The 17,481-nt window shown below is 38.2% G+C and overlaps 1 protein-coding gene across 5 annotated transcripts in view; it reads left to right on the top strand.

Annotated features, from left to right (window-relative positions):
• The window catches only part of Slit2 (slit guidance ligand 2), a 338,857-nt gene that overhangs the window by 12,721 nt on the left and 308,655 nt on the right, over positions 1–17,481 (top strand). For all 5 annotated transcript variants that reach the window (NM_022632.2, XM_017599277.3, XM_039092141.2 and 2 more), the window contains exon 4: positions 4,590–4,661. In NM_022632.2, coding sequence (NP_072154.2) covers positions 4,590–4,661 — 72 coding nt within the window. The remainder of the gene's footprint in view (positions 1–4,589; positions 4,662–17,481) is intronic.

Genomic DNA, 17,481 nt, shown 5'->3' with positions numbered 1-17,481 from the left:
GAGTTACCCATGTATACTGAGTAGGAGAGCAGCAATACATTTGAAGGTAACGTTTACTGAATTTCAGACTAGACACCATGCTGACGAATGCTGGCATTGATTTGTGGATGCAAAGCACACTTTTTCACTGGACTTAGTAAAACTGTTTAACGTTGGAATTTTGAATATGAGGAAGGTAATCTTGGGGTAAAATACTAGCTGAGCTGATAGGGAAGTTGAGGAAAGTAAGGTGCTATAACATCCTTCAAAGGATAAATCCCTGGAGTAAATGGAAGATAATAATTTAGAAAGTATCCGGCTTGTGAGCTGAGTAGTGGAGACCCAGCATTTCAGAGCTCCGCAGTGTTTTCGTAGCTCTTAGATCACGTACTCATCTGAACGTCATACTCAGAAGCAGGACGTGACTGAGATCAAGGGTCTTTAATTATCTTTGGCCTAAAAAAACCTATCGCAAAGAGATTTACCACATGTATCTTTCTGAAAACATGAGTCACCACCCAGAGAATCCTCAAACGGCCCTCAGTTTTGTGAGTAGACTGTATCCCAGGGTGAGGACACAGAACTGGTGTGACTATAGTCCATCATCTCTCCTTGGACACAACTGAGTCTTTTAACAGAGTGCCTTATGTGGTCTCCCATCAGTAATCCTTCACTGTTTCTGTCTAGTGACCATCATTTTTAAAGGTCACCTCATTTATATTAGAGTTCACATCATGACATCTCCTTTTTGAGTCACTATGATGCTTTCTTTGTTGTATTAGAGACGGGTTACTCCAGCTTTTTTTTTTTCTTTTTTTCTTTTTTTGATTGTTTGGTATCTTAATAGCCTTTAGAAAACTGTAGATTTTTTTTGAAATGTCTTTTAAGGATTTAAATTCTGGCATTTGCAAGAATGTTTACATTGAAATATTTGATTAGATATGAAGGAGTCCAGTGACTTTTTATTAAAATATTTCTGACCATTTAACCTTATTACTGATGGAAGAAAGCAAGAGACAAATATAGGCACTTTAAAAAAAACTACATTTTCAATTTTTGCCTCTATAAATTATATTTTCCTTAGTGTATCCTTTTTTTCTTTTTTGGTGATTTTATCTTGCTTCATGTTCAAAACATGATTAGTTTAGACAAATTCACTTCCATGAAAAACTAAGGGAATTCAGAATGATTACTTAATATTGTATTATTATTATTACTATTATCATTATTGTGTGTGCATGTGCATGCATGTATGTGTATATATTTGTGTGTGTGTCTGCCTACCCAACGAGGTCTGCATGCTCAGGTGTGTAAGTGGAAGTCACAGACCAACAGTGGTTTCTTTCCTTCTACATTTTCCTTTTAAAATGACATATTTTTATTTCATGCACATTGGTGTTCTGCCTACATGTGTGTCTGTGTAAGGATGTCTGATCCCCCTTGGAACTTTAGTTACAGCTGCTCTGTGTGTGGGTTATGAGAATTGAATCCCAGTCCTTTGGAAGACCTGTGCTTAACCACTGAGGCATCTCTCCAGACCCTCCTATTGTCGTAAGTGTTCCAGAATCAAACTCAGACTGTCAGGATGATTTTCTTTTTTATGGGGGGGCGAGCAAGGACCTCTGAGATTCTTGCCAGCCTCCGTAAGCTAGTGTCTTTTATACATCAAATTGAACTCATTTTCATTTGCGCAGCTCAAAGATGTTTAAGAAGTAGAGTACATAAAACGGGCTTTCTCAAGGAAACTTTGAGCGTTACATTATTTTCAGGCATTGGTGCACCACAGTGATGGTGATTCTCAATGTACGGAATCACACTGCCTAAGGCCAAACTTCCAGCTCTACTTTTGAGTTGTGGATTTTGTGCCAAACCATATGAAATGGTATTCATTTGTAAGGATGTTGGGACAAGCGAGTGAAGTAATCCATATAGATTAATTCATGTCAGATATTGGGAGGTGAGTTAAGAACCAATTTGGGGGGGCATGTGAAAAGGATTGCAACTATAAAGAGAAAGACATTGCATGTGCCGTGGCTTAAATATCTACATTCACATGTGAAGTTTTGCTGATGTATTAGCAAGAAGGTTAGGAAGAACTCTTGGTCGCTGATATATTGGGGTTTATTTAAACACGCTGAGTTCCCTCTGCTCTTTATATGATGTGGACAGTAGGTGGTTGCTGGGGAACAAGAAAGGAGAGGTTTAGGGTACAGGAAGCATATTGGGGGTTAGGGATTTGGTTAGCTGGGTAGTGACTGGTGGCTCAGCGAGTATGCCAACGCCAAGTGGTCCTGATATCAAGTGATTATACTGACTCCTTACTGAACTATATCAAAATGCGGAGAGAGCACTCATTTTTCATTCAACACACTTAGAACCTTCCAAATGCCAGAAAAGATTGGGGAGTACAGAATGAGAACAGGAGATTGTTTTGTCTCCTAATACAGTTCAAACCTAGTAAGTGCCACAGAAAGGGGAAGGAACACAAAGATTGGGTCTTCACATCTGAGAAGCTCCCAGCCCAGTGGGAAAGAGACCAGCACATGAGTCAATATAATACAGCTCAAGGGGGGTCATATCAAATGCTCCGGGGACACAGCCAAGGGAGGTATGGAGTTCACAGAGAATAGCTGGAGTTTCAGAGGATATAAGAAAGCGCCTTGTGATAGGAAGGGAAAGCACTCTCTGGACAGCTGCCTTTTGCAAAGTCTCAGTTTGAGGCTTGACATAGCATTGCCTGCTCAGGCTGAAGAATCAGATCAGCTCTCTTAATCCAGTGCTTGGAATATGATTAAGAAACCCCATGTCTGTCATTCTAGATATCAGGGTAGGCATTTTGTGCATACATTCTCCAAAGAACTCCTGTTGCCTAGAAAAACATTCTCATTGTCATTATTACAGAATGTGATTTTTTTTTCCTTTTTTGGATGGCCAAGAATTAATTTTTTCGATGCTTGTAATTTTTTCTTAGTTGCTATCCTAATGAAATCACAATTAAGTGATTTTGTTTAAGGTGGACAAGGATGGACGGTGAAAATACTTTACCCTCAAAATCATACCCAAGGAAAAAAAGAAACCTGGAATAAAAGTTTTGATTTTATTTTAACTTCATTATGTGGTTCATTCATAAAAATTAGTGCCTATGTGGGAGCAAATCCACCCTTACACCACTAATTTTCCTCTTTCTCCTTTATGTACCTTGGAACACATGGTATGAATTTTACTACCTGCTGGCGTGGCTCTGTAGATGGGCAGCTTCCTGAGCTGTTTAGATGCTAAGCTCTGATCATATTGCTACCTTCTACTTCTGTGATCTACAGCTCACTTAAATGCAGACCCTGCTTTCGGACTGTCCTTATAGCCATTTGCTTAGATACATGGGATTACAAGTAGAGAGTTTCAAAAGGCAGGTCTTCATGCTTTAAGATAACTTTTAGTAAGGATTCACTTATCTGCTGTTTTAGAAAATGCAATTACTGGTCTCAGTGCTACCTGCTGGAGACTATGTCTTCTTGATTCCACATCATAAGCCTTTAAGCAAATGAGGACATCAGACTGTTAACATGTATCCTGAAGACTTAACCATGTTTCTGCCTTTTTCAGGGTGATATTGGTCTTAGAGCCCAAGCAACTTGTACATCATTTATATGTAGCTATTTCCCATGGGCTGCTCATCAATATATTTAGATTTGGGAGAAGCAGAAGAGCAGGCTGTTGACACTCACTTGATTAAAGGATTCACATAGAATGGGAAGGGTTGGATTGTTAAGTATATCAGGGATAGTGTTTGCTCACTTTCTCTAATAGGTTACACATTCCCAGTGAGCTCAAGAATAGATCAGGTTTGCTTAAGAATTGCATTTAGATCCTTACCCAAAATATCTAAAACATCAAAAAAAAAAAAAAAACCCCAAACAAACAAACAAACAAAACCCCAAAACCCTAAAAGCAGTGCAATCTTTGAAATGCTACTCAATCAAACAGAATGTAACTTAATTTAGTGATAGGTCAAGTACTGTGGCTTGAAGTTTGAGCTTTTTTGTATTTCATTCTGATTGGACCTATGGGGAAAAAGTCTTTATAGAGACTGCTTCTTGTCCTGCCCCCAATTAAATAAGTAGGTAATAAAATTGAAATTTCTATCTACTATGCCTTTGCTGAAAATTTTAGTCATATACTAAATGTATATGAATATACAAATATATTCATATACATATATAAATATTTTTGGATATATGTTTTTAATATATAAATGTTTTTAAATATTTTATTAATCTATCTGTCCTCTTTGAAGTTGTGTCTGGGTCAGGAAATCCTACTACTCCATCATGTGGTTCTGTTTGTCTGATGTTGCACGGGCTTTGCGTTGAGAATCTAGGTCCCTGTAATCACCATCTGAATGACAATGGGAAATTGCCTTCAACAACCATGTAACAAAAGGTGCAAACCATGTAACAAAAGGTGTAACCAACTTTTGGGTCTCAGTGCTTGGATTTTCTTGAATGTGGTTTCATTCTTTCTAGAAATGCAGGACTAAAGCAAGGCTCATTGTTAAGTATTTTCTCTGTAACTTAAGCTCTGTCTTTTGTTTTGTTTTGTTTTCTCCAAAGGCGTTTAAACAGAAATAACCTTCAGTTGTTTCCTGAGCTGCTGTTTCTTGGGACTGCGAAGCTCTACCGGCTGTAAGTAGACACACAAGTGCTTGCTGCTGCTTTGCATTGACCTTGTGTTTTATTAATAGAGTTGTAGCTGTTTTCTTGAGCTTTCCTGGAATCCACGCGCGCCTGGATTCTTAGATTGGAAGGTTGCCCTCTTGCTTTCTGAAAGAAAGAAAAGATCTTCCGTGGTTCCAGTGGCTTTGCTTATGTAGCGTTCTGTGGCTCCAGTGTGCGCTGCTGCCCTTGTTCTATTCTTGGCGTTGGTTCTGGGTTGATGCAGAGGTTTGCCTAGTGTGCAAAGGAAACCTCAAATTCGGAAGATTAAAATTGCTACTGTTCTTCCAGTTTTAAAGGAAGTTGATAGTGTGTCCTGTAAAGCCCGGGTTCCTTCTGTAAGCTCTGCTTTAGCGTGGTTTCTGAATTTGAGGAATAGTGTTTATTAGATTGCTCATATTATCTATCCTAAGGCATTTAAAGCTGTGTATTCTCTCATAAGTACTTCTTTTGAAGCCAGAATTACAAATTCTGCAAATGTGAACTGCTGGAAGGCAAGACTTTCACATCAAAATACCTCGTACACTGTTAAGGAAGTTGTTCTTTTTTTAAAAAAAGCACATTGCAAGTATTAGGTGAAATCGGCTTTTCCTCCCAGGAATGCTTGTTCCCTGACCTAATGTGTAATAGGGAAAACACATTTATGAAAGCTTTGGAAATTAGATTTTTTTCTGCTGTGTGCAGACGGCAGATAGGCTACAAAGTGTTGGCAAGAATAAATGGTAACGGTTATCGATGCCCATGCGTGCTGTTTAAGGACGGCTGGGATAGGTAGGAAGTTGTCTGGAGTGGCCCCACCTGGGTGTCGGGAAGTCCCATATGGAAGTGTTTGTAGAGAAAGTGAACACATTGCTCTTTTCCGAATTCGACTTTGTAGCCAAAGGTCTGTAGCCTCCACATTCAATATTGTTATCAATTCCAGAAGCGTGTGTGTATGTGGGGGTGGGCGTGGGCTTCTCTCATACTCACCCCTGCTGGAAACAGGATGTCTGCTCGGTCAGTCCTCCTGATACTTCATTTCACAACACAAAGAGCTTTCCCAGCTGACACCCCACATCTTCTCCTTCCTGACACCGTTTCCCTAAGGAAAGTCAAAATCCCTGGCTGCAGTGCTCATGTTTGTGAGTGTGGCTGTTTAATGGGCCCTATTCAAGTGTATGTTCTCGAAATCAAAGGAATTTCTCTCAACAAATCATCTCTGTGGGCAATTTTTTTTTGAGGAAGTAGGATGTAGCTTGCTATAAAATTATACGCGTGCGCGCGCGCATACGCACACACACACACACACACACACACACACACACACACACACAGTGCTGTAATAGCCAGATTGTTTTTTTAAACAGTATCCCATTTCTTCTGCTTTAGTTCTTAAGGGCTGAAGAAGCTTGTAATAACTGATTTTGAAGCTAATGTCCAATGACCTTGCTAACCTGTGACTTTGCAAAGCACTGCACATACAAAAACAACACACAGTACCTTTGAAGTGTTTTTCATGTACTGCAGAAATGAACTTAAATGGAATGGCTGTTGTCTGTTATCAGTTGTACTATGAAAAAATGTACAAAGCGACCTCAATCCTCTCTCCCACAAACAAGACTTTTCAATGTTTTCTCTAGAAGTACTCAGATTGATTTCCCCAGGAGTTTTTGAATGACTTAATGCATTATAAAAGTTCCCACCAGCAAATTATACAGTTTGACATTTAGACCTCTTTGACAATATTACACAGTGGAACAAAGAGATTTCCCCTTATATTTTAAGATTTTGTACTTTTCTGAAGCTATTATATGACGGGACACATAAAAGCTATGAGCAGTGGCCTGAAGAGGCATCAGACCCCAGAGGACTGTGACAAAGTTTTCTCATTCATTGAAGGCATGTTTAAAGGGGGGAAGGACAGTTGGAAAATATGCTTGAGATACTTCTGGGTCTGTGTGGCTCAAATAATTTTCCCCAGTGAGCACTCCAGCTGGCAGTTTTAATTGTTCGTATCAGTAGTTCTAATACAGATGTAAATGTTGTATTCCTAAACCTAGTTCTTCACGGCTTCATGGTTAACATTAAGAGAGTATCACTTTTTTTCTGATGGTTCACATTTCCTTTCAGTAGAAATACAGAGGTTTACTTTTCTCTCCTTCCTTCCCACCATCTCTTTCCCCTTCATTTCCTTCTTTTCTCCCTCCCACACTTCTTTCCTTCCACCTGGCTTTTATTTCTCGCTTTCTTTTTTTCATTCTGTAGGTGAGGCTGGCCTAGAACTTCTTATGGAGCTCATGCTAAGCCTTGAACTGCAGCAATCATCGTGGCTCAGCCTCCTACTTGTTGGGGCCGCCACCTTGGAAATGTGATGATGGTCTGCACATTCAGATCAGAAATCTTTTTGTTTGAAATGGAGGATCCTATGCTTCACACGGATTAGCACAAGTGCATACAATTTTAAAACTGTTGATTCTCTTGAGAAGAAAGGCAATAAACTATATATGAGTACTTTTTAAATGATACTGAACTACTAAAATCAAACACACAGCAGTAAGGGACAAGCTTGTAAGTCTGACTAGTGCATGAGGGCAAGTATGCCTAGAAAGCCTATAGTTTCATTGGTTTTGTTCCTCGTGTGATACCTATGTCTAGTAGCCCGGTTGAAATGAATATTGTAATGGATTGGAAAATGTGTTAAAATCCACATTCGAAATTATCCTTAGAAATGCCCCTTCAGAAAGGAATCATTGTCCAAGGAGGTTAAGTGAGAAAGCAGATGTAGGAATTTTGACAAAAGGGAAGGGATCTTGGCCTAAAGAAAATATTTCACCAGTTGTTTCACGTGTATATTAAAAGAAATCCTTTTTGCCTGACTGAATATCATGGTAGAATTAGGCACATATGCAGCACAGGAAAAGAGCACTTCTAGAATTCATTTTTCCATCACAAGTGATGCTAGGTAACGTGTCTATTTTTTAACTTATTACATACTTTAATATATTTTCACTACATCTTACCAGCTAAGAATGTTAACCAGTTTATAAGGCGGTATTTGGTTTTAGCGTCATTTACCTAGATGAAAATTATCTTGATCCGTTAGATATCATACGTATTACTTTTAGTTTTTGTAATGAATAAATCACCATCTGACTTTTGACTGAAAACGAGATGCCAGGCACGCTTGCACTTTGCAGACTCTAAATGCGATATAAAAGAAAAAGAGGGTACACTGTATATGAATTATGATTTGACACGGTTGATTGCTGCTAGCGGCCAAAAATGCCTTCCCTTTGCTGCCTGCTCCAATTTCTCTTTGGAAGGGCTGAGAGAGCACTACATGCTCAGGTCAAGATGTTTGCTCAGAAATAGTAGTACACTCACAGCTGTGTTGGCTGCAGCAGAAGACTAGTTTAAATAGCATTACCGTTTATCCAGTCCATTAACAGAACTCTGTAAAATAATCCCAACTCTGTGTAAACGACAGGACAGCGTAATAAAATTACAAGCACTTGTTGACAGATGGAAAGTGTAAGTAAAGAGAAAGCACAGGATGATAGGGTGCAGGTTAAAGGAGACAGCACACAGTTTTCCTGACTTCTACAGGGAGATTCCTTCCTAGCCTTTGCTCCTCCTCTGATCCTGAGGGTTTTGCATTTTTTATGATCCACCTAAGAGTGGAGGGAAATCTTTTTCAGGGCAATCTGGAGCTAGTTAACTGAAACAGACTGTGGTGAATTTTGAAGAGGTTGGCCACTCATGGGCTGAACCCCATGAACAGCATACGCAAATCTCCCAGATAAGCCTGTCCTTCCAGGCAGTTTGCAAGTGCGTGGTGCACCATTTCCCATCTGAGTTTGCAGCTGCTCATCCAGGCTCATTAGAGAGGAATTTCATTGATGGGGCCATGGATAAGCATCTGGTTGTAAATGTTTGTTTTGTGGTTTTCCAGTTGCTGTCTTTGAGTATTGCTGTATTTACCCAGACGTCTAACCTACGTTTGCATACCCAAGGCACTTTACAGAAACCCATCTTAATCTAGTATCTTCCCAAATCCAAGGAAAACAAACAAGAAATTAAAATATATCTCCCTATGTCCCTGTGGCACACTTTATTACATTATTTTTAAATAGAAATTTTTATTTGTGCTTCTGACATGGAAATTATTTCTCAAGGAGTTTGAGAACCACCAAAGTTCCTGACTGTATGAATATTAAGGTCAAATACCCCTTTTATGGCTTAAGTAATTCTTACTGGAGATGAATAGATTTTTGACTGTTTAAGTTGATGGGTCTTGAGCAATTCTTGTCTTAAATGTCCTCGGATTGTCAAAATACTTTCTGATAACTATAGTCAAGGGAAACTTTTTGGAAAAGAAACTTCAGGGATTTTTAGTTGTTTTATAAAATTAACAATTTAGTTTTTCTATTGTAACAAATACACAACTATGCCGTCTTATTTTCATATTTCCTCCCTTTTAATGCAAAGTCTTCATTGCTTTTGATAGTTTCGAGAAAGGGATATGCTCTTGTAAATAGGTCTTTTAAATTCAGAAAACGAAAACCATATTTATTTTTGTGAATTATGATGTAAGTTTTATTTTATAATTGTGCTTGTCAATGCTCTCCACGCATATATTATGGAAATATTTCACATCCTCCAGGGTCTAGTGTGAGACTTGACCCTTGTAAGGTCTCAATAACTGATGTGTTGAATTAAGCCTCTGTTGGGTTCCGGGTTTGCAACCTGAATGGGCAAGGGATCATTCTGGGAAGGCATTATGAATTATGTAGAACCAAATTTAATTTAAGAGATAACTTGACTAATTAAATGTTTGGTTCCCTTGGGTTTTCTGAGCATTGAATGGTGTCAGTAGAGGCAACATGATCAAAACAGTACCTGTTTACTTCTTTTAAAGCAAAATATACCTTAGTTTGAGGCAAAGGTATACTCGAGCTCAACTACCCTTGTTTCCGGATATCATGAGAGTCTCATTAGGATTCTTGTAGTCAAGCAGAAAAGCAGAAAGCGACAGTGGAGCCATGTAAAAATTCCTCTTGAATTAATTTCTGCCAGCTCTGATTAAAGTGTGTGCCACTGGAGGTGTCAGGATCCTTAGTTCCCCGCTCCATTTTACTCTTGGCCTGTTTGCCCCCTGCCACAATAAATCCCACTTTAGCTGTGCAGGAATTGCAGGTTACAGTTGCTACGGTTACCGTTGTCCAGACTAGCATCATTACTCCGGGAGGGGGGCCTCGGTGAAGGCTACTGCTGACTTCACTGAGGGTCTCAGGTGTTGAGGGCAGAAGTTGTGCAGGAAGAGGCCTATCTGTCCTGTAATCCACATGGGGAAACATTGCATGCCTGTTACAGGTTGAAACTTTAGTGAGGGATCCGACTGACTACTGGCCTTTGAAAACAGAGACCCTGGAGGACAGAACGTATAAACGTGTGAACTTCTAGTGATTGAAATGCCAGCCCTTTATTTCTTCTCAAGTAACACATTAGTTGTTTTTAACATGACCTGAGTGAGACTCTGGTTTTGCCACTTAAAAATAGATATACATAAGAATTTAAGTTTAAAAGACTTTCATTGTCTAGTTTTAATATTTGTCTAAATAATACTTGCCTTATTAATTGCTCTGTTTCCTTACTGAATTATTGAGGTGTAATCTCAGTATGTCGTGCTGGCTGGCCTGGAGCTCTGGCATTCTTCCTGCCTCGGTCTCCCAAATGCTACAGTGACTAATAGGAGCATGCCGCCATTCTAGGTATCAGAGATTAATTCTTAAATAAGTATAAAAAGGAAATGACATGGGGATGCCTGTACATACTTCCCAGTAACCATTGTCATATGCCGGGAAAACAAGGCTATACAAACTATTCAACAGAGACATTTCTGATTTTTTTTTAAATCAACATATTATACAAGGAGTTATGTCAAAAATAAAATGGAATTAAAGATTGCCATTAAGATTTCTCCTGGCTTCATGGTGATACTTTCCCCTTCAAGCTAATGGCTTTGTTTTTGGTGATAACAAACTTCTGTGGCACCGACCAAGTGAACTCTGGCTGTGAAATCTTCAACGGCATGCTCTGCATCAGAAAGCCTAGAGCAAAGAGGTTGTTTGAAATTGTCTTAAAAGACATTTGCTTTTCCTCTAATCACTGCCTCACATTGTCTGCCCCCACGGTATTCTGCAGTATGTTTGGAGAATATTATAACATGAAGGGAAACAGACATGACATGGCATCTATCATTGCATACAACTTTTACTAACATGTAAGTTAAAACCTAGGGAGTTCATTGATACTTGTGAGGGTTTCTGAAGCAAGCATTCAAATATGCGGTTAACAAGTTAAAAAAAATCACCATGTATACATATTTGGGTAAGTTTTTACGTCTTGACTGTAATCATTCAGTGTCACAGCATTCTCGAGATTGTCATTGGGGAACTAGACTCAACACAAATTTTACTCCTAGGTATACATACCAATGGCAACTAGGCTACACTAAAGTAGTGTGAATGTTTGCACATGTTCGCACTGCACTTAAATCATTCAAGTCAACCCTAGGAAGACGGTAATCTAAAGTACTGTATAGATTACATAGAATATTTGATGTTTTATTTTTGTCTCTGGAAAACTCTGGAGTCAAGGTTTTCCCCCTGTGAAATTGAAAGAACTATGTTATCTACTTTCTCGGGGATATCACAAGTTTCTTTCAGATTCTGTATTCAAAGGCACATTGTCAGCTTTCAAGTAGGGTAGAAATTCTGTTTATAGTGTTATTAATGTCTCATTGCGAGCACAATGACGATAAGCATCACCCCGAGGGCCCTGCAGTTTTCCCTCCATCAGCCGGGTTCACCATGCTATCGCTTCCCCTTGTATCCCACCTTCAGTTCCATAACGTAATTCTGCAGAGCCACCTGACTCATTCTAGCAAAGTCGATGGAGATAAACGGTACACCTGTACCATCGGGTTTCTTCAGATGCACAAGTGTATTATAGCTAGGGTATCCCTAAGAAGTTCTCACCTTCCTCTTCAAGTTAATGACTAATGTAGTTTTAAACTTCATCTATGAAATGGGTAAGAGTAGGAACAAAGTACATTTAGGTTACTGTTTGAACGCCATGTCTTCCTGAAGGAGACAGAGAAGGGAACGTAGGTGCTGAGAAAAGTCTTTGAAGAATATTAGCAAAGATTGGGAGGCTCTGCTAAGGCTCATATCAGTTCCCTGGTTAGTTCCCATTTTTAGTACTAGTAAAAATGTATATCTTAATTAAAGCAATATGTTATTCCACTCACATGTCTCTGTTCATAAAGTTATGAGAATAAAGTCTGTGGTATTGCCCTATGTGTTTAAAAGTATATGTGTGATTTTAAAAGCATTTTCAAAAATACTTGTTTTTTTTTTTAAAGAATTGGTTAAAAGTGCAAACTATTTAGTGCTTTGAATTTAGGCACTATTTTACAGTTAAATGAACTGGCATCAGAAGATATTTTTGCTTGTCTCTGCTTCTGACTCAAGGCTGGTATACTCAGAACTCACATGCTGTAGTCAGGGGGATGATATATGTGGCCTCTAGTCACACTAGTTTTAGCAAATCTTTGGCCAGAAGATACAAAGAGGAGGCTCAGAAAAGGAAATGATAAGACAAGAAAAGGAAAAAAGGGAGAAGGCATGGAGGAGAGAGAGGGAGGGAGGGGGAGAGAGAGAGAGAGAGAGAGAGAGAGAGAGAGAGAAAGAGAGAGAGAGAGGGGTGGGGGAGGGAGAGAGGAGAGGAAGAAAGAAAAAAGAAAGAAAGAAAGAAAGAAAGAAAGAAAGAAAGAAAGAAAGAAAGAAAGAAAGAAAGAAAGAAAGAAAGAAAGGGCTTGCTACCAGTGTCATCCATACATCCACACCCGGGCATTGCATTATGGTGTAAAATGTTATTAGGAGAATATCTGTGCTTCTTGAAATGACTTCAAATTAATGTTTATGGCCAGGTTTACCAATTTAAGTGTTCAAAAAGTTTGAAAGAAAGTAGAAATAAGTAAGTCTGGTAAAAAATGGGGGAAAGATAGCCTTGGCCCAATCACGGTGTTTCTCCTTCAATGAAAGATGAAAGCTTGCTGTGAATAGCCTGAAGCAGCAAGGAGAAAGCTTGATAGCTGCCCCTCCAACCGTTCCAATTGATTGAGGGAAAAAAAGAGAAGCCTAATTTAAAGTTCTGTTTGTTCTACGTCTTAAACTACCAGACTTCTCGTTTAGGACTGGAGGAATGCTCCAGAGGAAAAGAATTCAAGGATAAAAAGTCATTGCAAGCCCACAATTGTTCTTAATCCTCACAAAATGCTGGAGAAATTAAATTTATTCTTTATTGCTCACACTGTTACCTAGGTCACTAGGCGATGGGAAAATTGCCCTGGGAGTGGAGTAGGCGCAAGCTTTGTTTTGTGTCTACATGCTTAACCTTAGACACGACAAGGCATCGGAGAGTATTGTGGGAACGAAGTTCAGAGCTTTTACACCAAGACTTTTATTACCCTGGATTTATAACAAACTGTGCTGTCAGGAGATGAACACGTTGTGTGTACATTGCCGTGTTAAATGATCATTTAATTAACACCTAAGGGGGAAAAACCTTGTGAAATTCTTCGCAGTTTTCACTGTTGGTTCCCTGGGAGGTTTTAATATCCGAGTCCCATTGAGATTTCTTTCTCAACATACAGACACAATGGAGATGATAAACTTTTTGAGGAAGACAAACAGTTTAACCTTGACCCTCCTTTTTGTTCCATAATAATAACTGAAATTCGGTTTTCAGTCTGATATACTACTTAAAAAGCTTTCTAGAATAATCATTTAAAATAAACCTTAAACACTTTGTATAAAGATTTATAAATTCATAAATGTGTAAATATATTGACATTATTTTAACTATATTCTAAATGATTAGTTACAAAATAATACAAATTACCAATATTTATAAATATATAAACTTATTTAAAATACTTTTTAATATTTATTGCAAAGCAATCAAATTTACTAATTCATCTTCTTAGATTGATAAATTTGGAGTGCTACTTTTAAATATTTTTTTTTCTTTTAAGCCACTGTATTTGCATTGTTTTATAAGCATGACTTTAAGTAGGAACTTAGAGACTAGAGAATTGTATGGGGGGGAAAGAGCACATTATATTTTTTTTCCAGTTACTTTGGAGACAGATACTGCTTTGATGAAAGTTATATATAGACAATAGAGCAGGATAATGCCATTAGCCTGAAAGTTCTAAATTACTTCATTAAAATATCGAGTGCTCTCAAATATCTTAATTCTCTCTTGTTCTTTTCTGAGACAAGTGACTAAAAGAATGGTCTTCTGCACTATGGCAAGGGGGAAAATACAAAACGTACTGTCAAGAGCTTCTGCAAGCTTACTGACACTTAAAAGATGTATATCACCTTCTCTCAATATATCTAGGTATGAATACTTGATTTGTACATGTGGAACTTTGAAGATACCTACTAGATTATATACTGGTAAAGTAGAACATTCCTTACATTTCCTAGGAATTATCATACTGTCATAATGTAGGTTTTCTTTTCATGTTAAAATTTTACTTCATTTATAATTGTTTCCTGTCTGGGTATGTGTCTGTCTGTGCATACATGCACATATTCTCACTTGCTATATATAGCCTGCATGTGAAGCTTATAGGAAAACATTCAGACTTGGTTGTTCCTTCTACTTTTTGATGCCACGTCTCTATTGGCTGCTGTTCTGAGTACTCCTAGCTTGCAGGCTTCGAGCTTTGTGGACCCCATCTTCTCTGTCTCCCATTTCCGTGCCTTGAGAGTACAGGGTTTAAAGATGTGAGCTACTTCATCAGGCTTTCTTCACATTCTGAGGATTGAACTCAAGTTCTTAGGCTTGCGTGGAAAGCATTATTACTTAATGAACCATTTTACTGACCTTAAGGAGGTTTTTCTAAACATACTTTTAATTCTTGCTGGGAAAAAAAAAACCTCATCCCTGTCTACATACCTTTTTGTTTGTTTGTTTGTTTGTTTGTTTGTTTGTTTCTAAATCCCAAGCTGGCTTGGAACTCTGCTTGATGCAGAGGGAAGGCTGCATTTGAACTTCTGATGTCTGGCTTCTATTGCTATACTCCATCTAGTTATGTAGTGCCGGAGAAGTAAGCCAGAGCATCCGGTACGAGGGGCAAGCACTTTATCATCTGAGGTGTGTATCCTCAGTTGCTCGCCCAATTTTATCTTTAAATCAAATATCTAGAAGTAACCTACTTTGTACATTATTCACTGTAGAAGACCATAAGAATGGAGCGCTATTAAAATCTCTTAGTAACCTTACTTTGCCCAGAGTATATTCTCAATTTTAAAAACCTTGTGGGCATTATTTGGTTTGAGGTTTTTTTTTTGTTTTTTTTTTTTTATTAATTTGAGTATTTCTTATATACATTTCGAGTGTTATTCCCTTTCCCGGTTTCCGGGCAAACATCCCCCTCCCCCCTCCCCTTCTTTATGGGTGTTCCCCTCCCAACCCTCCCCCCATTGCCGCCCTCCCCCCAACAAGGTTTGAGGTTTTTATGGTGTTTTTCTTTCTTTTTTTTTTAAAATCAAGATTCAGTGTTTCTGCATTTCTTTAAACACTCCGATCTCTTTATTCCCCAGTATAATTTATTTTCTAAAATCTTATTCATAAAAATATAACATTTAGGAAACTGTTTAAATAATTTCTTCCTTGGTACAAGAATCTACCTTTTGGTTGACATAGCCCAAATAGCAAAAGCATGAAAGCAGAATGAAGAACCTGATTATCCACATGGCAGACATCTAGGAAATACTACCAGGTAAAGGCATGCGTTTTCCTCTGTCATCTGTCATTCCAAAATGGCCAAGTGCTCGGCCTGGGGATTAATGGGGCACGTATTAGGAAGTAGAAACCCTGAGAGAGAAAAATAGTTGGTGAGTGTTCAAAAGCTTGGCAAACAACTATTTGGTGGAATTGTAAGAAATTTAATTTTGCTAGACAAAAAACTGTTGCTTTTCCACTGAGAAAGTTAACATAAATCTACTATACTGAGAAAGTCATGGTTAGAATTCTAAATATTAGCTATTTTGAAGCTCTTTTAGATCTACAAAAGGGCTTTCATTTTTCCTTTCTAGTAATCTGTTTGTACATTCAAAACTAGAAAGAAGTGTTTATGTACTCACCTGTAGTATAACAGATGACCTTGACCCTTGTGCATTATATGGAATTAGGAGATAAGCTATCGGAGCAGGCTCTGTATTGTCTCTGGCCGTGGTTATTTTAGAGTTAACTCCCATACTGTATCAATCAGTGTTTTTTGGAACTAAAGACTTTGAACAGTTACTGCTTTTGAGTTTTCTGTTATTTCTTATCATTACCATGGCTGCATGCCACAGTTCAGATGCACACATATGCTGATGCTGCCTAGAAATTCCCAGCACATTTTTGAGCTCTTAACCTTGCATCTAACACATAAGAGCATTTATCCTCCTCCCCTCCATCTCCATGAAGCCCTTTCCAATAGAAAGCTACCTCCCCCGCCCTGTAACCTAACAGTTATGGGTGCACAGTCTACTCTGGTTTCTGGTTTCAGATAACTTAATGAATTTAATGTGTAACTTTGGGAATGTTATTCAGTTACTTGCCCTAAGTTTCAAGTTCATGTAGAAAACATGAATATCTTTTACAATGTTTGTTATTATGTCGTGTGAAGTAAATTCTTCACTAAGGACACACTGCAATGTGCTTAGAACATAGCAGATGCCATGCTGTTATTCCGTGTGGCTTTCTGGTTCATGTAATATGCTCTCAACTTGTGTACTACATGTTAACTTTGAAAAGAATCTGGTCAGACCTTTCTCTTTGTTTCATGTACAACAAGGAGTCAAATACAGGGACATAGATAAATACTTTCCAACAGATGTTGAATCGAAGGAAAAGACCACAAGAGTACATTGAATTTGGAAAGAAATAGTCTGTGTGACAAGAATGTTTCAAGAGAAATCAAATTGCTTCTACGAGCTTCATTCTCAGAACTCCTTCTCATTAACTGCACATGCTGAGCAAAGTCTCTTGACCTTTCTGAAAGGTCTCTTACTTTGCTTGTAAGGTCTAGTAAGGCCGGCCGGCCTGTCTGTCTGTCTATCTATCTATCTATCTATCTATCTATCTATCTATCTATCTATCTATCTATCTATCTATCTTTCTATCTATCTTTCTTTCTATCTATCTATCTATCTATCTATCTATCTATCTATCTATCTATCTATCTATCTATCTACACACATATGTAAGTGGATTGTATGGTTCTGGAGAGAAGTGTAGCTATCTGCATGGTGGTACAATGTCAGATTGGACACACTGGAATAAATCTCAAGTCTCTAGTCGGTGTTCATAAAATTGAGGAGAGCGAAGAGATTGCATTTTATGTAAGATTTTTGATAGTCCTTTTCTCATTTGTCTAAAGGAGACTATTTACAGCACTTGTAAGAATTATACCAATGGAATTATTCATGACAATAAGCTGGAAATTACATTATTGGGCTATAAACTGGGATTATGCATAATTTTGACGCAGCTCTCTTTTCTTTTAGTATTTTAAAATATAAGGCAGATTTCTCTTGTCAAATATGGCCTGTTTACATTCCACACAATTTTTTATTCTGTTGGATGGGAATCGTTTAAGGAGGTAGATTAATAAAGAAAGGTACACAACGGAGATTTGTGGGCTTTGTGCTATTACCGTTCTGTCCTGATACTTGATCCTTAT

This window comes from Rattus norvegicus, chromosome 14, assembly GCF_036323735.1.
Source record: "Rattus norvegicus strain BN/NHsdMcwi chromosome 14, GRCr8, whole genome shotgun sequence".
In the NCBI taxonomy this organism is placed as follows: Eukaryota; Metazoa; Chordata; class Mammalia; order Rodentia; family Muridae; genus Rattus; species Rattus norvegicus.
The sequence above is the reverse complement of the archived record's forward strand: the minus strand, read 5'-3'. Positions and strand labels throughout refer to the sequence as shown.